Source organism: Dicentrarchus labrax, unplaced genomic scaffold (genome assembly GCF_905237075.1).
Source record: "Dicentrarchus labrax unplaced genomic scaffold, dlabrax2021, whole genome shotgun sequence".
In the NCBI taxonomy this organism is placed as follows: domain Eukaryota; kingdom Metazoa; phylum Chordata; class Actinopteri; family Moronidae; genus Dicentrarchus; species Dicentrarchus labrax.
The window spans coordinates 18,791,159-18,810,785 of record NW_026136701.1 but is presented as its reverse complement, the minus strand read 5'-3'; the positions used below and the strand labels follow the sequence as shown (position 1 = coordinate 18,810,785).

Below are 19,627 nucleotides of genomic sequence, written 5' to 3'. Positions count from 1 at the left end.
AAACCTTAGAAGAAAACGTAAAAACAACAACAATATGTCAATTAAATGTAAAAAATATGGTGATGTGATGTTTATAAATGGCTTGTTTTGTCTGATTAAGAGTCAAAACCCCCAAATATCCAGTTTACAATGACATAAAACAAAAAAAAGCAGCAAATGCTCATAAGTGAGAATCTGGAACCTGCAATATTTTGCTTTAAAAACAATATGACAAATTGTTCCAGCTCTTAAGTAAACCACAATCTTATTTCTATGAGGTGACAGCGCTAACCACCGAGACTCACTCCTGTCTAACATTTTGACAGTTTTCTGCTCTTGCAGACTAATAAGAGCTTCTCCTGGTAAATGATGTGTGTACAGTTTATGGAATCTGGGTTAAGAAGCCTCATTTTGGTACACACACATAAACACACACAGGGAATTCGAACAAGCAACAACATGAGAGATACTTCCTTCATCTATGAGGGGATGTATTGCCATGGTGACACTTCCTGATCCCCCCAGAGGACTGTAGCATTATGGGAGCAAACAGTGCAGGCTGCCTGGGGTTTGTAATTGATTTGAAGTGTCCAGCTAAATCCCTTTTTTTCTTTTTCTTGCTCTCTTTCCTCACAAGTGCATGCACAGCCTGTGTTGTTAATAGCAGTGGTGAAAGATGTATTCAGACCTTTTTATTCAGTCCCTCCAGGATTTCGCAGGCTTTTCTTTTGGGATTGTTGCAGCCAAAATGCCTGATTTCACAGCAGCTCTTTGATTCATATTGCGTATAGATGTGCATATATTGGTGTTTTTAGGCTTTTCTTGCTAAGAAATTGCAGGAGAAAGTGAAAATATATATATATTTTTGTATAATTCATTAAAAATCAAAGGCAGTTTGTCCTACTGAGAATAAAATTGCATTGTTTGGAGTGTTTCAAGTAACCTTACCAAAAAGGCTCAAGTTGTAGGGTGTTTGTGTCACACATGTCTGCATGGTCTATGTCTATGCACGGAAAACTACAATGATTGGTCAAATTTGTGGAAAAGTTGCAGCGATTGGACAGAACTGCAAGGCAGCATAGAACTCATGGGGATTGTTCATATTTCCATTAATTATTGCAATATCGCAACTTCCTGGAGGGACTGTTTATTTAAGTAAACGTACCAGTTCATCAACGTAAAAAACCTGCATTCAAAACCCCATAAGTAAAAATAAAAGTACTCATTCTGCAGTGAAATAGACCCCATGTCTATTATATATGACATTAATCGATTGTTAATATTGATACATCAATAGCTTTTAACTGTCAGGTTTATTCTTTGAATAGCTGGAAGATGCTTGAAGACATTCCACTTGGAGAGACGTCATAAAAAAATAGGTGAAACAGTGAGTGAAGATTCATGTGATTCAGTGTGATGTGCTATTTTCAAACATGGGAACAGAGTTCTCATATAGACTGAGTTTTGTCATATTCACACATCTGAATCACGGCTGACCTGTCAGGGTTCTCTCACCTCCTGCAGAGGCCAATCTGTCTGAGCCTATGTGTTCATTATGGATGGGCTCAGAATAGTAGTAGAGTACAGGTGCAGACAATAAGGTGTGTAACGATTCTAGAGCTGAAATGACTTGTGGGTGAATTAATAAGTTGAGAAAGAATCAATTAATTAATCAAACCTGAATTTTGTGATTTTGGAAGCAAAAATGTGAAAAATTCTCTTCTCAAATGTTTGTTGCCTTTGTTAGTTCTCAATGATTGTAAATTGTCTTTCATTGGGTTTTATATTGTTGGTTGGACAAAACGAGCAATTTGAAGTAGAGCTGCAATGAATGGTCGGTTAATAAATCAGTTGACAGGAAATTAGTGGTCACTATTTTGAAAATTGATTGTTTGTTTTTTGCTCTGTTTTATATTATAATTATTTCCTTAAAATCTTCAGGTTTTGGTCTGTTGGACAAAACAAGACGTCACCTTGTGACAAACTGCATGGAATATTTTCTAATGTTTTCTAGATTAAACGAATATCTACAAATTAATCAACCGATGAGTCAATAAAGAAAATCATTTTAATTAGTTACAGCTCTAATGTGAAGACATCAGGCTGAGCTTTGGGGAATTGTGACACTTTTTCTCTTTTATGGTACAAAAGAAAATCAACATTTTACATCAATGAAACTGTGTTTTTCTTGTTTTTAGTTCTCTCTTATAAACAATTGTGATGCGCACATTGCACCATACCTTTTACAATGGATTTATGAAAAAGATGGAATTTTCTCATCCCAAATAAAAGCCTGCAGTTATCTACAACACATGCTTTCCGCTCTGACTGGTGTTTACATCTCACTGGTGCTCAACTGTTTGGCTTTCTGTGTGTAACCGCCACAGTCTAACCTTCCCGGCTTTCTGAGCAGTGTGCAACTGTGTCTCCCAGCAGGCAGTGCTGCAGGACTAGGATGACTGGGAAGACCCAGACCAGCAACGTTACCAACAAGAATGACCCACGCTCCCTCAATTCCCGCGTCTTCATCGGCAACCTCAACACGGCCGTAGTAACCAAGGCCGACATCGAGGCTATCTTTGCCAAATATGGCAAGATTGTGGGCTGCTCGGTGCACAAGGGCTATGCCTTCGTTCAGTACGCCAGCGAGAGGAACGCCAGGGCGGCTGTGGCGGGGGAGAACACCAGGGTCATCGCCGGACAATCACTAGGTAATGCTGGTTAAATGTGGATTTTATTCTGATTACAGCTCACCAATTACAAAGTGAATATTTTGTATATAAGAGGCACCAAACTGGAAACTACATTATACTTATATACTGTGTAAAAGGAAGGAGCGGCTGTTTTTACAGCCTGCACACCCTGGACTTGCTATCCATCTATACATTTTCAATTCTTTGTCCAGGTAATCACCTGGACAAAGAATGATGATGATCTCACAGGACATACAATATTTTTATCTCAATTTTGATTGTTAGATGGACCAAAATCACTGTTCTGAAGCATTTTATCATCATTTTCAAAACATGCACATACTAATCTTTTGGCTGATTTATGTAATGTGACACAGTTAAACTGAACATTTACAAATAGTGATATCAAAGAGTGCCAAGCTAGTAAGAGATCTGCAGGGCTAGGCTTATGACATGGTCGTCAGTGATCCCTGGTTGGTTCTTTCTTGACATGCCCTTCAACCGGCAAGCAGAACATACTTAGGTGGAGATTTATTGCTGGAGCAGCTAATATAGAGCAGGAAAAGTCCTCTGTTAAAACCATAGACTACAATTAAAAATGGACATAGTCCTTGTGACGTCACCGGTTTCTGAAGAGCTGTTGTGAAGCTCAGTGTGGTCACCATCCTGACTCCACCAGCTCCTGACTGGGCTGAATGTTTAAATATGCATAACTTTAAGCCCTAATATAATTTAAAAAGGTAAAGTTAAATTAAAGATACAAATTTTATTGCAATATCAACTCTGTTAGCTCTCTTCCCTTGTGCTTTTTGTTCCAGTACTTGTACCCAGTAATCAAGATGTTCAGATAAAAGCAAGACATGAGTCATAAAAGGGGGTCAATACAATAAAAGCTTTTTACTTCATTAAAGCAAATCTGTAGAAAAGTGAGATTTAAGATTAGAACTGTGATACAGATTTAGTCAGTCAGAGACCTTCAAGATTGTTATTCCAGACTAAAAATAATCAGCTCTTATTTGTAATCAATATTGCCTGAAGACCTCAAACTCCCTTCTGGTTCTTAGTTTCTGGACAAAAGTTCAAAATATATCTTGATAGAAAAAAGTGAAATTTGATCAGTAAAACCATAGAAATAACTCTCAAATGAAGTAGTAAGTAAAGTATAGCCAGTGTGAAGATACAGAATCTATTTTTAGGCGTTAAATAATGCGAGGCTACAGCGAGGACACGAGGCACTCGAGACGAGACAGCAACACGGGGGAAACATTCAGAGCTCAGCCCTCAGGGGCATTCAGTGGATCCCTGTAAATCTTCCTTATATTACTTATTGATTAGTTCACAGCCTCCTCCATGGAAAATAAAAGGTCCTGCTCAAGTCCTGCTCTCTCATTAAATATGAATCAGAGCGCTGCAGGGTCACATCTGTAATTCCACCCTGTGTTTGCCAAGTTTCATGCTTGTTGTGTGTGTGACATTACATATGGGAGTGGTAAAAGTACAAGGTTGAGCTGTATTCACAGTGATATGTTGTATAATGTGACTCAATAACTATCATTATATTATTGTAGAACTCTTCATGATACTCTGGTCTCCTTTAGTTTAACCAGGGGAGGAACCAGGTAGCTATATTCACTATTTCTTAAGTAATTTGAGACAACAGAATGAGAATCTTAATCATTCTGAAACCACAACACAACAAATGTCGACTCATTTTCACTCATGCCCCCTAAAAAAATGCAAAAATTATCCAAGGTTATAATATTTTATTATAATCTATTTACTATTCTGGAGTTCAAAGAATTAATGTTAAGCTGAAAAATCTGCTACATGTGACTGTAGCCATAATAATGTGTAAATCAAGGATCTCCAACAATGTAAATGTGGTCTTCAATACTTGAATATTAAGCCAACAGAAGGATAAACAACATTTGGATATATTATTATCTTAGAGAACTTCATTTGATATACTCCTGCTTTTTTAAAAGCCTACAAGAATCTGGGCTTTTCAGAAAACACTGGAGGCTCAGAAGCCCCCCCCCCCACCACCACCACCACCCACCACCTCTCCACACCTGAGTGAAGTTAGCTTTAATGAAGTGACTGGCCTGAGCCAACTCGGGGGTTATTTTGGTAGTTTTGGCAATGATTTCTATTATTGAAATCATATTACTAATGACCTGTCCCTGGGCTTGTATGTGGCTCCCTGGCAACACTAATAAAAATAGGCAAACAACCTCTGGACCTGCATCTGAAATAAAGTTAAATTGAATACAGCTTCTCATACAGTCAGACAAGTTTTATACAAAAAATTAAAAATTAAAAAATTAAGGCCAATCATTAAATTATTGAATTATTATCACTTCCAAATAAGGTGGTTTAGATACTCTGACTGAACTGTTGGCTATGAGGAAAAAGAGGAGCCAGATCTGTCTCATAATTTCTGTACCTAACCATCCTGAATAAAACTCAAAAGCACAAGCAGATAGAGAATGTTTTAAATCTTCTGTTGTAGCATTTTTAATATTTCTCCAAAGATGTCAAAGTAAGACAATAGTTGAGCTCCTTTGTTTACAACCTGTCACAACATCTGACCACTCGTTTTTTTCTTCCCGTCAGATTTGGTCATAATTGTTGCTGTTATAATTGTTGTTTGGTGCCAGTAGTGAAGACCCCCTTTGGGTTCAGGATTGCAGATGATATTGGTAATCATGGTTACCAGTTGGCCAATGTCAATGCCCGTTCTAGATGGAACACAATACTTGTTTTCTGAACAAGCACGCTCAATGGTTTTGTTTTGAAGGAGGAGGTTACTTCAGAAAAAAACATATATAATGCTGGACTTGTAGAATATATGGCCAAGACAAGTCTGAGTGCAAATACCAACGAGTCCGAGACAAGTCTGAGGCAATAGAAAAACATTTCAAGTCCAGACTGGACTGATGAGTTCAGTACAGTTATCACAGCTGCTAGAAATAACACACCAGTTAATTGAGAGTGTCAACCTTCTCATCTAACGCTCAGTGGGAGACTTTTTTCTTGTCACAGGGTAGAATTTGTAATCCTGGAAACCTCTTTAGCTCCTTTATTTCACTTTGCAGAAAGCATGCTTCATCATTTTAAAGAGGCATTCGAAGGTCTTCACACCAATGTCAATAAAACTATAAAATGACAGGCAGTAATTTGGGTCATGATAGCACCTTTGATTCATTTTATAGAACCTGTTTTCTGACAAGAAAAATGGAACACATTTGTAAAAACAGTTTTTTTTTTTTTTTGTTGCCACACCACAGAAATATTCACACTACTGTCAACACAAATTCACATGTCCTGTCTGTCTTGACCGGTCTGCATCGTTGCATCCACTTAAAGAGGCTCCTCTCATTGCAATGCACACTGATAAGCAACAACAGTTATGTTATCTGGGAAACACGGCAGCCACGCGGTTTCCTGAGAGAAAGGAAAGGACGTCTCAGATGAACATGTGTCTCCTGAACAAAGGCAGCGATTGTCACATAGAAAATTACTTCCATGCTTCATACTGCAACTAAACTGAAGTACACCTTTGCATAGCGTGGCATATTGCATCTCCACCGGCTGCGCTTCATATTGTCCTTGTAAACTGAACGTATTTGAGCACACATGCACACACACCAAACAATAAATTCAGTATATTAGCAATGCACCATCAGTGTCAAAGGCACACCAAAGGTGGCTGCAGTAATGTCTCCTTTGGAAATCATCCCCTCTGCCTTCATTCTGCTGCCCCTGTGAAATCTAACCCTCACTCCTTATCTTTTAAACATGAACTCTATATTTGATTAGGAACTATATTGCCAGAGGTGGGTACAGTCTGCACGATATATGAATTCTTGATATTTCTTTTTGAAAGCATTCATTTTTTATTAAATTACACACAGCAAGGGGCGACATGATTGACAGTTGCGTAAAGGTACGACACGTGACGGGGAGGGGGCCAGAATCAAAACGGTAAAGTCCTGAGTACACAGCACGCAGCTCGGCCCGCTGAGTGGTGTCCCACGCTTGAACAGATTTAATAGCCACGAGATACTGAAGCTCCAGCGATTGCTTTACTCAGTTTAATTCCTTCAGACATGACTGGCTTGCCGACACAATGACTTTAAGTAGTTCATGCAAATAAAAGTGACATTTAATCACACCGGTGGTCGGCCCTCAGACAGCAGCTACTTAGATCCTGATGAAGATGTCTGCTTGTGATGAAGAGCAGGGGAAGGTTTCATTCGTGTTTCACCAACTCAGCATTTCGACATTCTGCTTTTGTGGATGAAATCTGGGGCGTAGATGTATTGATATTTTAAGGATCATTTTTTATAAGCAGAGCTCTAAGCAGAGCTCAGTGTGATCATATCCGATTCCCCCCTCGTGAGAGCTTTCACTCGTGGCTGCTGTCTGGTTGTGTTTGAGCGTCTCTCTGTGGTGGAAAAGCATACTGCAGAACACTGTAATAAACCCAGTGTATTCTAAGGTTTTTAGTCATTATATTTTCAGCACTGTAGGTCACATAAAGCTGATCTGCTCTGGGTTGAATTCTTAGAAAATTGGTGGTAAAGCATGAGAAATTAAAGGAATTTGGAGATTGAGACATTCAGGAAAGATGTCTGTATTTCATGTAACAGTGAAGCTGATCTGTTTGCAGATCTAAAAATCTGGGAATAAAAAAGAGAGATAGTCCCATCTTAACCTTTAATTACTTGTTTTTGTTAAAAAAGGAATGAAAATAAGGGAGCACAGTACAATTAAAACAATAAGAAGTTACAATATACATAACAATAAGGTTATAAAATAAATTCAGACTTTAAAAATGATTAAAAGATGTTTCCTGTGTCTGAATGGTTAATGTTAATAACTTGTTATTTATTAATCATTAGATGTTAATGTGGATTTGTGCTGTCAGGCAGTTTTTCTGCATTCATGAATTTTCCATCTGCATGAACACTAGATGGTGCTGAGAGAATAGCAGTGACGGCGACGCCACCAAAACTGGGACATCTTATTCTGTCCCTCAGCATGTATGATTAATTTGTATCCTGCAGTAGTCTAACTCGTGCGTGGATAGCCTGCATCCTGTGCAGAATATTCAAACACATTTTTAACTGTTTATGAGCCCTTTTTATGCCATGAAAAGGAGATTTTTTAGTGGTTGTTCTTTGTTGTTTCCACAGTGTTAAGCAGACTGAACACTGTTGACACATGGACTGTTTAGTGTTGCTGTGTTAGCACTTGTGGGGGTGGTTAAGATAAGGCTGAGGAGTCAGATGTGTTTCAAAATTAGCCTGGAATAAACCCAAGAAAGGGAAGAAGCACACAGGGCATGGTTTAGTTAGTTTTCAATCCTCATATCAAATAATTAGAGATGTATTTTTAATATTTCTCCAAAGATGTCAAAGGGGGACAATAGTTGAGGACATTGCATTTGATTCCAGTGACTCGCCTTGAAACAATGAATCCGTCTCAGTCTGTCTTTCATGGAGCTTTTAGTTTCTTGTCGTTTCTTATCGAGAACAAAGAGGCTGGGGCACTATTAAGACGTCAGGCTGCATGTGAGACAGCTGCAAACCCCATGTCAGTGTAATTAGATATTACAATTACAAGGCTTCATCTACAACACACACAGCCCAAATGCTGCAACAGCTGGGGAATCAGTAGGCAGCCTCCCCCCCCGCCCCCCGGGCGCTCGGCTTTTTCAATCTGTCTTCTAAGTCCACAGCCCATCCACTTTAAATTAAATTTTACAAAACACACAGATGAATGGGAGACAGTGGCAAAAGGAGGCTGATTTGCCATTCCAGCGGATGAAAGCGTGCACGTCATTCACTTATGGCTCTCTTGATAAGGTTTTATTTTAAAATTTGCGACAAATGTGTGTTGAATTGTGTGTGCGAGTTTGTGTTTAACAGAGAGAATCATAAAGCAAGACATGCTTTAGTCAGGGACATTTTTCTAATTAATTGATACACAGAATTTCCCTTTTTTCCTTTATAATTCTGAGCATTTCTCACGTTATTACTTATTTTACTCCATGTACCATGAATTCCTACATTTTTAAAGTATTTATTTACTCATTTTATTGTTTATGTATGTGTTTTTTTTATTTGAAACATCATGCCAATAAAGCTTGAAATAGATTAACAGTGGCAATACATACATATTGTATGTAGGAAACAGACAGAAATGCAGTATATGTAATGTTAAACAACTGAATAAAACAAATGACTCAGGATGAAAACAACATACTGGTAACAGACAAAGACTGTGAATGTGTATGTTTTATTATACATGACTAGATATGCATTGATATTTACGTATAGGTGCAAAAATGTATGTGTGAAAGTGTATATGTACACATACATGTAAGTGACCAGTGAATCCATTAAAGCTCATTCAATATTCAGATCTTTGTTGTTGTTTAAAGCTGCACTGAACAATATTAACAATGGGTCAAATGACTGTATATAAATATATAATGTATAGTGTGAAAGTGTTGCTTTTAGTGACGAAACCCACAGAGATTCATCACTCAACTCGCCAAGTTCCCTTTCGGCTCTGTAGAGCTTTTTAGTGTCTTTCAGCTTATTGTTTTGTTTTGTTTTGTTTTGTTATGTTTTGTTTCACTCTCACTGCTCTCATCATTATCAGTGAAAAAGCTCTGATAAACACACTTTACATCACCTGCCCAGCACCAGGTTAGTGACTAGCTGGTGAACATAGTGGAGCATTTAATTCCCTCAAGAGTTAGTAGAGACCAAAAGCTAAAAAGGAGTCAATTTTGGACTAATAATAATAATTTATCAGGTGGACAGATGTGAGAAAACTTGTGCTAATGTTCTTTTTTTTTCAAATAGGCAACTGTTTGCTAGCACTTTCACCATATCAACTTTATAAGGTGATAATATTTTAGTGTTTGCAGCCAGTTGTCAGTAGGTCATTGTTAGTGTAAGTTAGTCTGTGATGTTATAATATGAATATTAACATACAGAACTTCACCTCACAGCAATAAGGTTCTGGGTTTCGAGCCCGGCAACGGAACCTTTTCGTGCAGTTTGTAGTTTTAAGAATAATAGTAGACATGCAGGTTAATATGTGTGATTGTGAGTGTGAATGGTCTCTATATGTCCGCCCTGTGGTGAAGTGGCGACCTGTCCAGACTGAACCCAACCTCTCCAGTGTCAGCTGTGATAGGCTCCAGCCCCACAGCAGCCCTGCAAAGAATAAGTGGTAATAGATAATGGATGGACATACAGAACTCATACATGTGCTGTATTATGTAAGGTATTACGATAATAATGCAACTTCCTGTCAAACATTACACATCCAGCTACCCATGGATGACACTGAGGTTATGTCCCTGTTTTTTTAGCAACCTAAGGGAAGTTTTACGTTTTACAATTTAAAACATGCGTGATTAAAACTGAAACAAGTGATTGCTTTTTCGTTGTCTTGTGTGATAGTAAATAAATATCTTTGGGTTTTGGACTGTTGGTCGAACAATACAAGACATTTGAAAGTGTTTTCATGAACGCGTAACTTGAGATTTTGCCAAGTTTTGTCAAATTTTAGACCAAAGAACAAATGAAGTAAATAACTGTCAGCTGCAGCTGTACACATGAAGGGTGTTTTACAGAGTTTTTCTTCAGACCACATTCAGGCAAATTGCTGAACAAATGAAATATGAAAAATCTAATTTGTCTGCGTTGGTGGGTTCTTATGGGCTAAAATTCTGGCAATGGTCTTGTAACAATTACTTAATATTGTACAAACCAGTGTAGAGTAGTTCCTCTCTGTTTCCATTAACAACCATCTTAATTTAATCTGTAAATAAGTTTTATAATCACATCTCTCTCATTTAAAGGGAGAAAAGAAATACCTTTTAACAGTAAAAAAAAAGTCTGAAACCATCCATAAAGGATCATAATTAAACTTCTGTGGAGAAAAGGCATAAAAAAGGGGATTTTTAGTTAAGCTCTGTGTTGCTGCATTTGGAGCAGAGTGGAGTATTTGAGTTCCCCCTGGAATAGTTTGACAAATGGTATGGTCTGAAGCGGCAGAGGCTGGGAGTCGTCTGGGTGCACCGGCACTCTGTCTATTTTTGGGCAGAGAGAAGGGGAGGAAAAGTCGGCTCGACCACAGCAGAGTTCTCGCCTGTGTTTTCCCCGCTCGTCATGACCATGTACAAAGGCAGGCGTCGCAACCAGAGATGTGAGTATGAGGCGTCAATCACTGATGACAGGAGCGGTTCATGTCCGCTGAAGTTTCACGCTAAAAGTGAATTCGTGTGTTTCTAGTGGCCACTTTGACTTATCTCACATTGAATTTGCACAACTACAAATGTCTCCCATCTGAGTGATAATTTCTTGAGAAACTTGCTGTTAAAATGCATGTAGTGTGTTGCAGGCTCATTTGCAGTGGGGTTTTTTTTCTTTCTGTTGTTTGCCAGTTGATTGAAATCTGTGTCCTCTGCACTGTGCTTCTTCTGTTGCTCAGTATGTGTCAGCATTTGCATGTAAATCTTAAATTTCTAGGGAAGAAAAGTAAATCCTTACTTGATCTACGCTGTGAAATATACCCTTTTTTTTAAAAAATCATGCATGCAAATTAAATTATGGGTACTCATGTAAATCACACAGGATAATCAGTTATTTATTCCCGGGCTAATATGATGATAATTTACCAAATCAGGCAACATAAACCCATTTTCATCCTGCTTTTGTGCCTTTTCATTGGAATTGTGAGAGACTCATTTTTGCTTGGTGACTTGATCACAGGAAGGAAATTGCTGCCTAAAGGGCATAACATTTATTTTAATCTACTTGGTGACTGCAGTCTAAGGGATTATTTTTGCTGGTCTTGTGATGTTCAGGTTGGGGAGTGCGTCTCTGCTGATGGCTCCAGGTGTGTGCACCTGTGTGGCTTCCTGCTGATGGAGATATTTTTATGGGTAAATGAATAATTTATAATATTAATGAATCTCATATAAGCACTTATGTACTGATTCATGCTTGGAATTATTTATGCATCCACAGTGTGTTTTGCATTTAAAATCATAGGTTTTATTTGAATATATTTAAGTTAGGGCTCTGCTAACAATTATTGTCCTAATCAATAGTTATTCAGACATTTTGACTTGGCACAGAAGGGAAAACGCGCAGGTGTTACTAATAAAATTAACGATGGCTTTGTGACAGTGAGCCAACATGCACAATAGCAGCACCCGCTACGTGTATTTCCTTCTGTGACGTTTGATGATTATGTCCTCAATTATTTGATGAATCATTTGGTGAATACAAAGTGAGCGAACACTGGAAGTATACATTAGAAGTTCCCAGTGACTAGTGGTCGACCGATGTGGGTTTTTCAGTGGCTGATGCAGGGAGCAGGGCGACCGATGGCCGATATATGATGCCGATATCAAAACAAGGAAAGTAATGTATATTTCCATCATTCCATGCACATTACAATCTAATATACTTGGTTATGTTATAAAGTAATGTTATTGTAGATTGATGTTTTAAATAAATTAATGAAATGGAAAAGTACGTTGGGTTTTTAGATTTCAGATGTGACTGGTATTTAAGCGAGAGTGTGGTACAGTATGTCAGAAGAGACATCATTGAACTGCATTATTCTTTACTTTTATAACTGAATATATCTTTAACACTAGCCAGTGACAACCTGCAGATGTGTCTGGTCTCATGGGCACAGGAATCTGCTGATGCCAGATAATTGATTAATTAATCAGTCTCACTTTGAAGGGGACTCCTTGTTTTATCCAACCAACTTTTCAAAATCCAGTTTACTACCAGGTAAGACAAAGAGATGCACCGTATTATCACAGTCGAGAAGTTGAACTCGATTGTTTAATATATTTCCTTAAAGAATGACTACCAGTTTTGACCAGTTCAACCACAGATTTGTTTATTTTTAACATAACTTTGGGCAGCATGAACACGTTTTTCCTTCTTATGGTGATAATCCTCTGGTTGGGGATGTACCGATTTATCGCCAAAACAGCGATATCGGCTGATATCCCACTTGTTGACTGACACTGGCCTATCGGCAGGTACACGCTTGCATTTGCCGATATCAGTCGCTTGATGTTTGTCTGTTATGTCCCCACTTTTGCGCTGGCTAAATTGGATATCGGAGAAATGATCCCCTCTGTTTTCCAGCACTGGCACAAATTGCATGCAAGTAACGATGTGCTCCATGCAGCAGCACGGACGGTGAGCGGCTGTTCAGCTCCGCGTCTCACATCTGGGATGAGAATAGAAGTAGACTGAGCTGCTACAAGGTAGAGATTCTTATCTTTGTAGATTACCTTGTGTTTCCCTGCACAAAAGGGCAAATAAATAACAACGAAAAAACATTGGCATTGTTATTTTAAACATCGGTATCAGCCCAGAATTTCACAACCAGTGCATCCCTACCTCTGGTGAGATTTAATGCGCAACTGACCCATAGGTTGGGAGCAGCTGGCTTAAATTTTAATATTTGATTCTTCATTTTCTGTTGATCAACTAATGGATTAATCACCTAATCGTTTCAGCTCATCATCATCATCATCATCATCATCATCATCATCATCATCATCACAGATGTATGCAGCTCAATGTTTCCACAGTCAGCTCTTGAATGAGGAGGCAAGTTTCAGAGCAGATGTACAAGTAGTTTCAAGCAGGTGGCAGCTGCTGGTTTGTTTTCCAGCTGCTTGCACAGATTCACAAGCATGTGGTTAGGTTGAAGTGATGGACCGGCTCGAGGGGTTAAAATGTTTCAAAGCGTTGCACTTAAGAGCCACGTAGTTACATCATAAGAAAAAATGCCAAAACGGTGGGGGGGGGAAAGGAGGAAAAGTGCATTAACAGCTCAGGAGAGATGAAAGACTAAATTATCTTTACCTCAGGCTGCGGCAACATGCTCATTATGGCTTAATGCAACACATACCGAGCTACTGCAGCTGCGTGAAAAATTTACCTTCCGTACCGCTAGTCTGTGTCTTTGGATATAAGAGCATTCACCTACTAATTGTATTCCCAATGTGATATGTTGAGCACAGTCAACCTGAAAATTTAGCAATGCCACATCATGTTCTTCTTAATGGACCATAGCTCAGCAGGCCTAATGAAAATAATTTTATTAGATACTCAGGAGCTTGGGGACCAGCTGCCAAATCTATGTGCTGCCAAGTAACCATTTTCCTTAAGAGGCCGAAAGAGCAAAGTACAAGGAATTCATTAAGCAAGGACAGGCCGTTGAGCAATTAATCCGGGTGTCCCCTTCCAACCATAACAGAAACTGTTAAAGCCTTGAGGTTCTCATCCTGATTGGAATCAGCTGGGGACATAATAGACTCTCGGTCAGTGCTTGTAGCTCACAGAAAGTTGACAGAGTAATTTGAATAGATGTCAATGGTGTCTGGAAACTTGCAGGGTGATAGTCTTTTTTCCCCTTTTGTTGGCTATACTGTATTGAAAGCGCTTTTAACACAAGATCATATTAAAGAGTTTATTTCAGACTATTCAAAACTTTAAAGGTCCATTGTGTAGGATTTAGTGGCATCCAGAGGCTCATTCTAAAGGAACGAGAACATAACGATTCTTATTTCCAAGTGATTATACACTAATGAAAACCTATGAATATTATATTACACTTTTCGGCAATAGATCCTCCTAAATGTTACACAGTGGACGTTAACTTGCTGTCACACACTTTTTAATGGACTTTAATGGACTGACAAAGTACACAGAGTAGGATTCCGTTTGACCTGGACAAATACACCAGGGTTTTAATTGAACCATACAGGTTATGTGTGAAGTCACCATAAGATAATCAAAAACTACACAGTGTGCAATGGATGAATTTAGGCAATGGATGAATTTAGGCATCTATGTTAAGTCTGGCTATTAGTTTGATCTGTGCCATAGTCAAAGTCTGTCTTTGTGAAACTGACAGACAAAAAGTTAATTGGATTAAATATATCTACAAATGCACTATGGTTAGTTATAAGAACAGAGTGACCAGCAGGGTTGGGAGAGTTACTTTAACTCTACTTTAACACTAACCAAATCAAGCAACGTAACTTGATTGATTGACCTACACACACACACACACACACACACACACACACACACACACACACACACACACACACACACACACACACCAATGCATACACGTGTTCACACACTCAGACACACATTCACAGTGTCTGCTTCCTCATCCTGCTCTGCTTAAGGAAACACACTCTCAGGTGTAATAAAAAGCTGAAGCTCCCTGTGCCCTTGAGCCGAGATTGGAGATTACTCAAGTCCCCCCTGTCAGATTTACAGGGCGCGAGAACACAGCGTAGATTGAATCTGCGACAGCTGTCACGCAGGATGCCTCTTAGTCGCACATTTGTATTCAGACAGGTGCCTGGATGATCTCTTAATCAAATACTGCTCACCTGCTATCAGGATGCGTGTTACAGCAGAGATGGAGTTTGCGCTGTGCCAGGAGTGATCCTTTGCCTGCCAAAGATTATGTTGAGACATTAGTTCAAAGAAGAAAATGTATTCTGTCATTTCTTTTCTCAGGTTATAGCCCTCTTTTTTTTTTTTTTCAACATCTGTTTATTTCTGAGGAGTGTACATTAATAAGCACCGAGGGGTGGACATAAAAGCATAACAGTACAGTGTCCTCATATGCCCCATCCCGTCCCTTCACCCCCATAAAAAGTAAGAAAATTAAATTGAAACAAAGCAAAACAACCAAAACTTTCTGATTTCTGGAACTGTACTTTATTAACTACACTTTGCCATCATATAATATAATTTTTAACTGAAACCACTCAAGTTTTATATAATAAGTTGTATTCAGGATGTTCTTGAATATTTAATAATAAATAAAATTATACCTACAGTACACTTTTTAATAATTGTACGGAATTACAATTTAAATTTCGTAAACAATCTCAAGGGTATACTTAGATTACACCATCAGTGACCACCACACTGCATATGTAAAGATGAACCAACGATACATTGCAAGTATACCCTAAGAAAATCTCTTATATACATATATAGTTCTAGAAATAAACCTTTAAACACACTTTTTATAAAACAATATAATTTCAGTATAAGAAATCATGTTTTTTAGACATGTATACACGTCTAGTTGTATTTAAACATAAACAAAAACAACAAAACAGTAACATGAACATTTAATATGTTTATATTTCTGGTGTGCTTATATCCATAAAGGCTCAAATAAGTCCATTATTGATCACTGCTAGAAACGTTTTCCAAGTAAAAAAAATAACGGCAACCAAAGGTCTTGAACTATACATCCACGTTTATGTTTAATGGTAAATATTCTAATATAAACTCCAGTGTGTAACATTTATGAGGATCTATTGGCAGAAATGGAATATAATTCAGAGATATGTTTTCATTTGCATATAATCACCTGAACAGAGTCGTTATGTTTTCGTTACCTCAGAATGAGCCGTTTATATCTTCACAGTAGCACAGAATGGACGAACCAAAAACTGGATCTAAACAGGGCTGTTTGTGTTGTTTGTGCGTTTCACAGCCACCTTAGTGTTGCGCTTGCAAAGGGAGGGTGAAGCAAATGAGTTGCAATCTGTAACAAGATGCCACTAAATCCTACACACTTTTATTAAATAGAAACAAATGTTTAAGTCAAATTCTAAAATTCATTCAAACTGATTTATTAAAGGAATTAAATCAAATTCCAGAAACTTTTCGTACCAAAACAGATGCATAAATGTTCTTCTTCTTTAGTTTAGTCTGGCAATATTACCACTTACCTCCTCTGTTGTATTGGACAGAGACCACTAACATGGACAAGCACTTACTTCCTAACTATTTCCATTACACATTTCCTACGAGCCACGAAGAAAGAACGACAGAGTTGCTTTCTAAATTCTCTTCAAATGTATCGTTACCTATGAGAATAACCCCAGTCGAGAGGAAAATTGCTACTACACTATAATTCAGCTTGTGCTTGGCTAAGTGGAAGCGGCACATGGGCTATAGAGTTATTTAGCTGCTTTTCCTTTTTAAACCAGGCTCATCCCAGTGGACTAATTCAAATGTATGTGTGTGTGTGTGTGTGTGTGTACACCATGGGTCATTGTCTGCACCAGTCCAGCTATAATGAATCGTCCACACCTTCAGAGATAAAGAGCTCAAGGGCATGCCGAGCTGAGGGGTCTATATCTAACTAAAATAGACACACACATGCAGTAACACAGCAACACACTCACAGGTAATTTAGCTTCATTAATATGAATGAACTCAAACTATGTCAGAGGACCCCGGGGTGGTGATGATTGTATTCTTGAAGGATCCAGTGTGGATGGATAAAACTGTTCCTGAACTCAGCCACATCCTTGCTGTAGGAGAGGCGCAATTAAAATGCCTGAGACTGATGGTTTTATCTTGTACACAGATGAGGGGAGATAGTGTGAAAACACCCCTTTGACCCGAGAGTGTGTGACACTCACAGACAACACTGTGCCAGAATAAAACTGCTTGTGAATGTGTTTAGAAAAGGTTTAATTGTGTATGTTAAAATGAATATCACAACATTAATACAACATATTTTTATATCTATTTGTAACATGATATAACAAGTACAGTCTATAAATCTCATCTCAAGACCTGCCTATGAGCTATGATTTGAATATTTGTTGAAGCTCTAAAGCACTTTGAAACCCTGGTTTTGAAAAGTTCTAGATAAGTAAAGTTTTACTAACTTACTCACTTACGTGAAGAACCTTCACATTAGAATCCTTATCATCTTTTTAAGCTGCACTAATCAATATTTTCATATTAAAGTAGCAACAAGGAACTTTTTGTTGATTGTATCGGCCTCTGTGGACAAAAGCAGTAGCGTTTGCAGCACCTTGTTTAATTGATTTCAGGGGAAATCCAACTGAATACGACCCAGAGTCGGGCATTAATACTAACTACATTTAAACAGCCAATCTTCTCGCTAATGGTCTCGTTTGTTTATGTAGCTCATAAAGAGGAATCAGTATGAAATTGGTTTCATAACCAGTTAAAGGACCAGTGTGTAGGATTTAGTGGCATCTAGCGGTATAGTTTCCAAGCTCGGAGGAGAAACTACAAAAAAACCCCACAAACGTCCCTATCTAGAGCTGGTGTTTGGTTTGTCCGTTCTGGGCTACTGTAGAAACATGGGGATTCAACATCTCCATGGAAGGCGACCTGTGACGTCTGTAGATAAACAGCTCATTTTATGCAACAAAAACACAACACAAGTTTTTGTTCTGGTCCGTTCTGAGTTACAGTAGTAACACGACATTTCAACATGGTGGTTGCCACGAAGGGTGACCTGCAGCATCTGTAGATAAAAATGTCTCATTCAAAGGTAGCAGAAACACAGATATTCTTATTTTCAGGTGATTAGACACTAATGAAAACATACCTATGAATATGATATTCAGGTCCCTGATCAAGTGTCTTAAGTGTAATGAGAAGGAGGTCAGTCACCAACAGATAATTATCACCTGACTGTGCAGTTCCCCTCAGCTCTTTGAAGTGTTTCAGTGTCTTTATTCACACCTACAAACTTTGCTCTCACCAACAATATGTCCACACCATTCCTGGCAGCTGTTCTCAGTGAAAAAGCTCTCTTAAAAAACACACACTGTTTGCTCAGAACCAGAGTTAGCAACTAGCTGGTAAATGTAGTGGATAATTTGAGGAGACCAACGCAGAGCTAAAAGAGTGAATTACTGGCTTCATGTCTGCTGGATGTGAAAATGAGAAACTGCTATAATATCTTTGATAATAAGTTGATTATATGTCAATCCTATGTTTAGAGCTTGTTGTGCTGCCCCCAAGTGGCTAAAGCAATCAAGCAATGCAGCTTTAAGATTTGCATTGGACTGTATGAAACAAAATTTTTGATACTTTGATTGAATATTTGATATATGTAATAAATTAAGAAGAAGAAGGGAAGCATCTCACGAGTCAAGATGGTGTCCAGTGGTTTTACAGTGCCTGTGTCTGACTTTGTTTGTAGCCTGTGAATTTATCTGTGTTATTCTACTGCGCCCAACATGCTGATAATGGCTTCAGCATAAAGAAACAGTTTATTTTCACCCCTCCATGTGATGCTGAATTCAGTTTACAGTATCAATCAAGTCCTAACTGGCTATTGCTTAGCAACACAGTCACCATCTCTGCCTTAACTTTTTTATGACTACATGTACAAACAAGTCAATCTCACACACACACACACACACACACACACACATACACACACACACACACACACACACACACACACACAGACACATTCGCTCAATGTTTTTGTATATGATTAGTATAATGACTATAATTAATCAGAGGCTCAGTGTGTGTCTGTCAGGGGTGTGGAGGGTTCGCGGTGTTGTGAGGTGGTGGCGTTCGTTTTAGAGTGCTTTTTAGTGCTTCGCTCTCTCTTTAATGACCACAGCAGGGGACCAGAGGAGAGCACACTTTACAATGTGAACCATTCCTCACGTCTTCCTGGAGCCTAATGATAATGACACAGCTGTCCCCGTGCACCTGAGAGCCACCAATACATCCCAAATCCATTAGTCCATTAGGGAGAGCGAGGAGGGAAATGAGGAAATAAGGAGAAAGAGAGAGGAAGGCACTCCAAACATGGCACCGTGGTTAATCTGCAGACAATGAGTTGGAAGATCCAGACATCGGTGCAGCTGCTGGAGTGAATGTGTTTGTGAATATATGAGAAAACAGGTGTGAGAGAGGAAAACGGATACAAAGAATAACAAAGATCTTATATACGGTATAGTCTGAGATACCTTGCATTCTTTAATTCATAAGCTCAGTGCATTAACGTTGCAGCCTGGGATTTCATTATCATCTCTACCAGTTGGA

General features: G+C 38.5%; 1 protein-coding gene across 6 annotated transcripts in view; it reads left to right on the top strand.

The window, feature by feature from the left end:
* Nucleotides 1–19,627, top strand: part of LOC127363045 (RNA-binding Raly-like protein) — a 42,690-nt gene that overhangs the window by 11,829 nt on the left and 11,234 nt on the right. For 4 of the 6 annotated variants that reach the window (XM_051399510.1, XM_051399484.1, XM_051399522.1 and 1 more), the window contains one exon: nt 2,416–2,690. In XM_051399510.1, the coding sequence (XP_051255470.1) occupies nt 2,435–2,690 (256 nt within the window). In that variant the 5' untranslated portion in view covers nt 2,416–2,434. Of the gene's footprint in view, nt 1–2,412; nt 2,691–19,627 lie in introns of all 6 variants that reach the window. The other 2 variants (XM_051399493.1, XM_051399502.1) reach the window with 1 other exon arrangement.